Source organism: Trypanosoma conorhini, assembly GCF_003719485.1.
Source record: "Trypanosoma conorhini strain 025E chromosome Unknown Tco_14.4_contig_00124, whole genome shotgun sequence".
Classification (NCBI taxonomy): Eukaryota; Euglenozoa; class Kinetoplastea; order Trypanosomatida; family Trypanosomatidae; genus Trypanosoma; species Trypanosoma conorhini.
In genome coordinates, this window is record NW_021704211.1 from 1 (window position 1) to 8,395 (window position 8,395).

The window sequence follows — 8,395 nt, forward strand, 5'->3', positions numbered from 1 at the left end:
AAGCTAATCAATCCATATACATTAGTTATCTGTATATACATCCAGATGATCCCTTTAAAATCAGGGGAGGCAGGGAGCTCACTCATTCCCTCTCTCTCTCTCTGTAGAAGCAAACTTTTCATGGGATTCCCGCGAGGGGGCCCACCCTTCAGACTTCAGGTTAGAGCAAGGCAATGGCTCGTTCAATCACGCGAATTACAACTGTCGTTGAAACCATGGACTCATTCCCGTTCGCGTCCGTCGCGAGCTGAAACCCACATGTGCGCAAGAGTTGAATGGCAGACGGAAGGGGGCCAATTTTCGTGCGAAAAACACTTGATGTTGTTTTCAAGGAGCGTTTTGTAGTGTCAAAGGGGCTCTCGCGTATGTTTGTCAGGATGGTGCGCAGCACTGCAAGACACTGGCGAGCCACCGCTGCGTCTTCGTAATTCCGCACCTCATCCACCAACCGCGGCAGCGAAGATGGTGGATCAAGAGGCCTATCGAAGACGTCTGCAAGAGGGGTGGTCTGAGCAAGCAAGCGGCCAATATTCCACGAAGCCGTGTTTGGGACATCATCTCTCACACTTGCCAGTTCTTTGCTCTCCACCTGGGCTGTTTCTTGACGCCGTTTGTGTACAGCCTCCTCAACCTCCGATTCGGCAATGCGTAGCGCCTCCTCCATCGTCTTCCCCTGACGTGCATACTTGTCAGCAAGTAGCTGCACTTTCACCCGGCGTCTGGCAATGAGGTCGGCCTCCTTCTGTTTCCGCACCTCCGCAAGATCGGCTTCCCTTCGAAGTTTTTCAAGCATTTCCCGTGTCTCCATAGCTTTCCTGCCCATCGCAATGCGCTCGCGCTCCTTTTCAGCAGCGGCTCGCTTCTCCTCCTCAACCTTTGCCTTGGCTTTTTCCCGCAGCTCCTGCACCTTCCTCTCACGTTCCGCTTCGGTGAGCACACGCTTGGCCTTCACAACCACCTCCACTCCCTCCTCCAACGGGGTGTCTAGCTCTGGATGGCCCTCATGCATTGTGATCCACTGTGTGCAGGTGCCCGCATCCACGCAACCCGCAACTATAGACTTTTTGATAGCGTTGTCGCTGAATCCTTTTCCCTGCAGCTCTTCAAAGAGCTTCTGACTGATGTAGTGCGGCTGAACTTCCCCTGGCGCCAAGGTGGCCGAAGTCGACGACGACGAGGGCATGTCAGCACTTGTTCCCCGCACATTTGGTGGTGGTTCACCTTGGCCGGACATTGTCGGGATGCTTTCCGTAGCAATGTGCCTGTCTTTATGTGTGTGTGTTGTTATTGTTGTTGTTGTTGTTGTTCTGTTTTGTCTTGTCTACCCTTCTGTTTCTCTGCTTTCCCGGCAATCTTCCCTTGTTATTGCGTGGGGCAAGGCAGTGAGAAGTGGAGAAAGGAGAAGGTAAAAAGTAGTGCGTCACCGTTCTCTCGCTGAGGTAGGCAAGGGAAGCTAAGGGGGCACAAAAAGGGTGATGCCAAAGAGGCGGCTCCCCAAGAGGACCCCAGGGAAGCGAAGGTTTGCGCAGTTGACGGCAGCACGCCCGCAAGCCCATCGGACAGCGTGCGGGAGGGGAGGGAGCTCAGGAAACGGTTGGAGGGCCGCCCGCGGCGTCGAGGAAAGAGACGTGGTGGGACCTAGTGGAAGAGACAGAAGGCGGTTGATGTGTGGCCGCCGGGCGACACTCATGGACGGCGTCCGGACGGGACAGCACCGTCACCTCCACCACCAGTGTCTCAATCATTCGCCGGCTGAAGGAGGACACTTCACTAGACGGGCTGAGAAGCAGGGGCGCCATCAGCGGAATGCTCCGCGTGGCCTTATGCTCCCGCGAAAACCCCTCATGTAAACGTTCAACGAGGGAGAGCGCCCGACTTAGGGTGTCCGTCGTCCTTCCCGGCTCTGAAGCACACGCGCCTGCATAGTGAATGAGGCGAGCCTCAACCAACTGCCGCGTCGCAACCGACGCGTAGCGCACCACACGCTCCAAACACACGAACACGGACGTGGCCCTGTGAGGATCACTGAGTAAGAGATCTACCAAATGGTCGGGTAGACAGTCGGAAAACTTCAATCCACCGCCTGCCTCCGCCAGTTGGGCAATACGGTCCACCGCCAGTTTTGTCACCTTCTCATGTTCAAGCTTCGCCTCAACACACCGCTCGAGGAAGGGTAAAATGATCTCATTCCTGTCGCAATCCTCGCTGAAGTATTGCAGTAAAGGATCCATCTTCTCAAGTATCACCTCCGCAAAATCGCCGCAGCGTTCAAAGGATTCTGCGGCACTCACTCCGCTCAAAAGAGCCGTAAAGAAGTCCCGCAGGTGTGTGACAAACACCTGCGCAGATACGCACCGACAGCACTGCAGAAGAATTGGAAGGGCGTATCGAAGTCGGTTCTCCTGCAGTCCCTCGCGACGCATCAGGGGTATGATGACACGCACAATCAGCGCCTCCTCAAACATGGAACGACCAAGGCATTTGTAAACCCCTTTCAGCGCGGCAAATTGAGCCGCGTCGTCGAGGGTGTCGTATTTCCCCAAGGTTTCCAAAAGCAACAGGGGCTCTGTGGCAAAAATCTGCTCTTTCCGTAGTGTGGCGAAGGAGGGCCGCGGCACGGACAACGGTTGCCCCGAAAACCACTTGGCAACCTCCTTTTCCACACCCGCGTACTGGTTGCTGTACAGTTCAGGTCTACCGCCGGAGTTAAAGGCCTTGCGCCCAGACAAGGCCTCCACGCACACAACCACAAAGGAAAAGATATCGCTGTCTGGCAGCTTTAGCCTCTTCTCCTCGCGAGGACTCGACACAGAAAGGTCCTCCGACGCCTTTTCCTTGAAAGCCTCAACGAGTTCAGGGGAGCAGTAGTCCAACAATGGCGCCGCAATACCCGAGCGTGGATGCGATGAAGCAAGCGACGTGGCGTTGTTGGCCGGCACAGCATGCGAGAAGTCAAAGAGCTTCCATTCCCCCTCAACAATGCACACAGCTTGGGGACAGAAATCGCACAGTAGGTGACCGCCACGCTCATGGATAAATTGTATGGCACCAGCACAACCAAGTAATCCAAAGAGAACTTCCTGCTGTGAAAGGGACCCATTAGAAAGCTCAGTTGGGAGCAAAAATGAGATACGCTCGGTCACAATACGTAGGTGCTTCTTATCGTCAACCAGTGGCTTCACTACCCGCAGAATGCCTGGATGCCGCAGGCGGGTGAGAAGATCCATCCCGTGCTTGAAGGCGTCTATGACACAATGGGCCTCAGACGCTGTCGCACAGCGGCGCACAACATCGTTTACTTCCAGCGATAAGACAGAAATCAGCCTACCAGAAGAAATTTCAACCCCATCTTGAACATGAATCAAGTCGTTTTTCCCAGCACGAAAGTTCCGTGTGCAGAGCTCGTAATCACCAATGGGGTCCTGAGCTAGAATGTTGGTGAGTGAACCCTTCACCATGGACAGCATCTCATCGCCTACAAACACCAAAGCTTTTTATATATAACAAAAACACGAAAGAAAAGAAATCTTTTTTTGTCGTTTAAATGCAGCTTAGCGAAATTAGAAAAAAGTATATGCCTTAATGCTGATGCACGCAAGTATGTAACTATATGAATATAGACATCCATATGCATGCATATATGCATAAGTACACACACACACACACACGTAACTGTCCGTGCACCCACTCTCTTTTAAATACCGGTGGAACTCAAATAAGGAAGGGCAGTGTAAATGTTAAATGCAAACCATCCATTGTCGCATGCATGCGCAGAGAGGTTAGGACAAAAAACATTCTCACAAAGAAAGAAACAAAAAAAAAACGGAATAAATTGCATTTTAGGCCCTGCGCATCAAAAACAGCTGTCATCACCCACTTCCTTCAGAATCCTTCTCGGAAGTCTTCCTTGGGGGGTTTGAGAGTGATGGTTGTCAAGCGAGGCTCACCCAGTCGGTTATAAGTACAACACCAGACAGTGCGATGGGGGCACGGTTTGTGAACGGCCTCCTCTACCGTCGGGCCATCAAAGAAGGAAAGCAGGGTCCGCAACACCGCCTGGTGGGCCACAATCAAAAACACACTTGCGTGCCACGTCCAGTTCAAGTAAAAGGGGTTCTAGGCGTCGCAAGAGGTCCCGGTAGGACTCTCCATTGGGATATCGAAACCCCACCTTGTCAGTGTGTCTAAAAGATTGAATGAGGGGGTAAAGTGCCTTAATTTCCTCGTTTGTCATATCTTCACATACGCCTGCATGAATTTCATTCAGTGTCTTGAGCGTCTTCAACTCTCCATTTGTTAGGACCCGCGCAGTGGGTTCAGCCGTGTGCTGCGTGCGCTTCAGCTGGCTGCACCACACTTCAAACCCCTCCTCCTCATCCCAGCGTGCATCTCGTGAGGCGAACAAACGCTTGTTTCCCACCACCTGCTTCTGAAAGAACTCGGCAATTGCCAAGGCATCGTCTCTGCCCAAACTGGTGAGATCGGGATCGCCACCAAGACGACCCTGCAAGTTGTACTCGGATTGCCCATGACGAGTAAAGAAGAGCGGTGAAAAGAAACTGAGCGTCTGATCCATGGGACCCACTAAAGGCTCGTAAAGGTAAACCCGATGGAGCAGAGGAAGGCAACTGTTGAGGTATCCGGTTACCTTTGCACCGACAATACTCCCTTGACTTCGCGTCGCACGGAAGGACGGTTGCTTCAAGCATACATTGATGTAGAGGCCCTTCAGTGAACTGCGTCGCTTCCAGTCCTCATCGAACCAGACGTGGCGAACGAAAAATTTCCCCGCGACTTCAGCATGCCGTGCAACTTGTCATACGCATCCATTGGCTCACAGTCAAGCAGGAGAATTACCACAGGAAACGCCGCGAAACCAAGACGCGGATTGGAAGCCAAATACTCTAATGATTGCTCCAAACACGACTCCGTGTACTTCTGCCAGGCCACCGGGTCATCCGCAAAGCGTTGCACTTCGGTGTCTCGTTCATTGGGCCCTGCAAGGAAAAACCTAACACTCTCACCGCACCAGCGCAGATAATGCAGGAGACGTGTGCAGAAGAAGCGTGCCACCAAACTACATCGAAGCGGGGAACTCACGACTATAAAAACGGCGCTTGCGGAGCCGCTCCACTCATTCGTTGTTATCCCCGCACTCTTGACACTCGCAAGCTGTGGGGGTGGGGCAAAAACACACTCCTTTGGCGGATTTGTCGATCCCTCAAAGCGGCAAAAATCAATCGAGTTTTCCACGGCGGAATCGTCAAGACTTATGCTACTTTTCAAAGGTAACATTGTGACAGACATATGCACACGGGCGTTTCCGCCTTCGTCGCAATTGAATCGAGAAAGCAAATAAAAGGAGGAAACAAAAGCTCAGCTGAATTACAGCAGTGCCGAATATTGATGAAGGCGCAGCCAGTAGGTATGCAATCAGCTGTATTTGGCAAAGTGCAAGTCAGTCGTTACTGCCGTCGTTCACGGCGCCACCTGAAAACTGTGGACGGTTGAAATTACACACACACACACACACACACTCACACACACGTCAGAGCAGTCCATCTTCTTCCTTCATGCGTCTAATGATCTCCTCCTGTTGTCGCAAAAGCTCACGTCGACGGAGCTCAGACAAGAGAGGCTGGGCGGGCATTGGAACCTTGCTTCTGCCGCGCGGAGCTCCTCCTCGCCGCCTCCAATACAGGCCCGGGAGGAACTTCATCAGGGCGACCGCCACGAGGAAGGCCACAGAGGCGATGGACGACCGTGGCGCGGTCCCCTCCGTCAACCGTCGGCGCAGTTGGAAGACAGCGTTGCGGTCCGCTCCGCCGAGGCGCACCATAACCACCAAGAGAATTTCGTCGTTGCTTAGCCACTCCATCCAATACCCCAGCACGGTGAAAGGGGCTTGCGCACACTCCCCATCGACTGGAAGGTAGACGCTCCGCGGTGTTTCGAAAAAAGTACCGGTTGCCGCTTCCATGTGGTGCTCGGGCCGTAAGAAAGTCACTCCTGCCGCGGGACAGTCCGTGAGGCGAAGACCCTCGCGAGTCAACTGCGCATTCACAACTCGCGGAAGGCCCAACCGCCATGCAGCGGTCCCAGCCAAAGACCACTGCATGTCATCGTCCGTCCCAAGCAGCCGCAGCAGCCGCAAGACGGACTCTGCAGCCGCCACCAGCACACTCTGCTCCACATCCTCCCCACGCAAGACGAGAGAAGCGGCAGACAACTCAGCCACAAATCCTGTTCGCCGTGGATGTTGCCCCGCAAGCCGCAAAACACTCCAGTTTCCCTTCATTTTACTGAGCATATTATCCTCCTCCGCGGCAGTTACAACCGCCGGAACCCCTGCCGCCACTAAGACGGCTACCACCAGGGAAAGCACATGCGTCCGCGTCATCCTTCGTCGCAAATGCAGTTCCTTGTCAGGTGATAAATTGTTGGGGAGGGGGAGGGGGAGGGAGAAGGAAGAAGCTCGACCTCTCAAAGACGTTTTAGTCACAAACACATCTGCAGCATGTATATAATTGATGTCCTGCGCCACCACACCCTCATACTCACACGCATTGTTTGTTTTTTTTAGCCAGACTCCAAAAACGGCCTCTTCGCGAATGCCATCCAAAACTTATTCCCGGTGCCGTCCTTCTCTGGAAACAGAAAGACCTTCTCAATGAGGCGTACGCTGGCTTCCAGGCGAAGTTGCTTTGCGTACTCCCGCCATCTTTCCTGTTCTGCCTGGGTCCCAGGAGGGAAAAAAGCGTTAAACGCAAAGTCCTTTTCCCCTGGTGACGCAAACGACGTGGTGGCGTGGTTGAGCAGCACAGCATTAGCCTCTTCACGCTTCAGCGAGGTGATTTTCTTCAAACACTCGTGGAGGTACATCGTCACGTACAGAATGACGCGGTCGCCAGCACCTTTAATGGGGAAGGTACGGAAAAGCATGTGCGGCTTAAACAAGTAGAGCGACTCATCGATAATGTCCTGGGGCTCCTCTTCTTCCTCCTCAATCACGTCAAGCATGCGCGGCGCGGGGCCGGCCGGCGTCAACCGTGTCGTGCGACGTAGCGGATACACACCACACCCCAACAAACTACATTCTTCATAACCATTCCACCTGCTGTGCATCTCGCAGCGGTTCAAACAAAACGGCTTTCAAGCGTCCGTGCGCACAAGACAACACGAGAAACAATGCAACAACAACAACGCAAATCAAACACAAACAGCCAAAAGCAACAACAATAATGTGTAGGATAGAAAAAAAAATAATTGGCCTGTACAAGAGCAACCACACGGCGTCATCGGCAGGTGCGCTGGAGAACATAAAACACAAATTCAAGCAGCAATCCATCAATCGGAGTGGGTCCGTTCAGTATTCTTCACAACATTCATACGAAGAAGGTCGTCAATCTTCCCTTGCTTTGACTCAATTTCAAGTTCGCGTTGGTGCCTCCACACACGCATCTTCAAACCGTCCTCTTCAATGATGCGTTGCAACTCATTTTGATTGTAAGGGTACTTCTCAAAGACGCCCGTGCGCATCATGCCACTCCGGTACCGATCCACAAAAAACATGACCTCCCCCCTTCCTAATCGTTTGTACCCATCGACAGGCTCCGCCCCCTTCTCGGAACGACTACAACGCCACAGCAACTTCGTCAGATGCAACTGCACAATTAAAGAATCCATGTGCAAGAACGAGGCTAACAAGTCCTGGAAACGATCATCGCACCGCCAAGGCCTCATCCCATAGTAGATGCTACGGCCCGTCACCACATTTATGGACTCTGCCTCATCCGCCACACGCGAATAGTGTGGGGTTTCCTCCATAAGACACTCCCTACTGCACGCAAAACCAACACAGCCAAAAAAAAAACAATTAAGACACGGCAAAACAATAAATCCATTCCAGCTACAAAGCAACACAACACAATAATATCAAAGCGTACAATAACACCACGACCGCTTCAAAAAAAAAAATCATTAAGACCAACAATGCTTTAATTGGGAAAAAAAATTATTTTTAAATTAACCCCACTCCCCCCGACACCCTATAGCTTGTCGAGGAAGGAGTCCAGCGGCGGAATGTCCGGCTTCAGGCCCTTGCGCTGGCGCACGCTGAGCGTCAGCGTGTTGGCCTGCGACTTCGGCTCCAGCGGATCGCCCGGGTACTGCTGCCAGTGGTCGAACACGCACTGCGGGAACGCCTGGCCACCCGTCCCGGCGCGGAGGTCAGCGGTGAAGCCGAACGACTCCGCAACAGGGAGGTACGCCCTGACGTTGTAGATGGGCGTGCCGGGGCGGTTTTCCTCGCCGATGATGACGCCGCGGCGGCGCGTCAGCACACCGTAGATGCCGCCCATCGCGTGCTCCACCGTCTGGATGTCGACCTGGAACA

General features: G+C 53.2%; 8 protein-coding genes across 8 annotated transcripts, besides 5 other annotated features; all 8 read right to left on the reverse strand.

The window, feature by feature from the left end:
• Positions 1-160: 160 nt before the first annotated feature.
• Tco025E_02926 (putative ubiquitin regulatory protein (ISS)) lies at positions 161-1,234 on the reverse strand (the record flags this gene model as incomplete). Its single annotated transcript, XM_029369849.1, has 1 exon — positions 161-1,234. The coding sequence occupies one exon, from the start codon at positions 1,232-1,234 to the stop codon at positions 161-163; it is 1,074 nt and encodes a 357-aa protein (XP_029230014.1).
• Positions 1,235-1,271: 37 nt separating this feature from the next.
• Positions 1,272-1,316: a microsatellite.
• A 267-nt stretch (positions 1,317-1,583) lies between these two features.
• On the reverse strand, positions 1,584-3,467 carry Tco025E_02927 (SCY1-like protein 2; the record flags this gene model as incomplete). Its single annotated transcript, XM_029369850.1, has 1 exon — positions 1,584-3,467. The coding sequence occupies one exon, from the start codon at positions 3,465-3,467 to the stop codon at positions 1,584-1,586; it is 1,884 nt and encodes a 627-aa protein (XP_029230015.1).
• Positions 3,468-3,650: 183 nt separating this feature from the next.
• Positions 3,651-3,668: a microsatellite.
• A 116-nt stretch (positions 3,669-3,784) lies between these two features.
• Positions 3,785-3,824: a microsatellite.
• Positions 3,825-4,024: 200 nt separating this feature from the next.
• Positions 4,025-4,576, reverse strand: Tco025E_02928 (fructose-6-phosphate2-kinase/fructose-2,6-bisphosphatase; the record flags this gene model as incomplete). Its single annotated transcript, XM_029369851.1, has 1 exon — positions 4,025-4,576. The coding sequence occupies one exon, from the start codon at positions 4,574-4,576 to the stop codon at positions 4,025-4,027; it is 552 nt and encodes a 183-aa protein (XP_029230016.1).
• A 152-nt stretch (positions 4,577-4,728) lies between these two features.
• Positions 4,729-5,295, reverse strand: Tco025E_02929 (fructose-6-phosphate2-kinase/fructose-2,6-bisphosphatase; the record flags this gene model as incomplete). The annotated part of the gene is made up of 1 exon (XM_029369852.1): positions 4,729-5,295. One exon carries the CDS (start codon positions 5,293-5,295, stop codon positions 4,729-4,731), a length of 567 nt encoding a protein of 188 aa, XP_029230017.1.
• A 220-nt stretch (positions 5,296-5,515) lies between these two features.
• Positions 5,516-5,547: a microsatellite.
• Position 5,548: 1 nt separating this feature from the next.
• Positions 5,549-6,400, reverse strand: Tco025E_02930 (uncharacterized protein; the record flags this gene model as incomplete). The annotated part of the gene is made up of 1 exon (XM_029369853.1): positions 5,549-6,400. The coding sequence occupies one exon, from the start codon at positions 6,398-6,400 to the stop codon at positions 5,549-5,551; it is 852 nt and encodes a 283-aa protein (XP_029230018.1).
• A 179-nt stretch (positions 6,401-6,579) lies between these two features.
• On the reverse strand, positions 6,580-7,020 carry Tco025E_02931 (ARP2/3 complex subunit; the record flags this gene model as incomplete). Its single annotated transcript, XM_029369854.1, has 1 exon — positions 6,580-7,020. The coding sequence occupies one exon, from the start codon at positions 7,018-7,020 to the stop codon at positions 6,580-6,582; it is 441 nt and encodes a 146-aa protein (XP_029230019.1).
• Positions 7,021-7,173: 153 nt separating this feature from the next.
• Positions 7,174-7,242: a microsatellite.
• A 105-nt stretch (positions 7,243-7,347) lies between these two features.
• Positions 7,348-7,827, reverse strand: Tco025E_02932 (uncharacterized protein; the record flags this gene model as incomplete). Its single annotated transcript, XM_029369855.1, has 1 exon — positions 7,348-7,827. One exon carries the CDS (start codon positions 7,825-7,827, stop codon positions 7,348-7,350), a length of 480 nt encoding a protein of 159 aa, XP_029230020.1.
• Positions 7,828-8,048: 221 nt separating this feature from the next.
• Tco025E_02933 (elongation factor 2) lies at positions 8,049-8,360 on the reverse strand (the record flags this gene model as incomplete). Its single annotated transcript, XM_029369856.1, has 1 exon — positions 8,049-8,360. One exon carries the CDS (start codon positions 8,358-8,360, stop codon positions 8,049-8,051), a length of 312 nt encoding a protein of 103 aa, XP_029230021.1.
• Between the last annotated feature and the right edge of the window lie 35 nt (positions 8,361-8,395).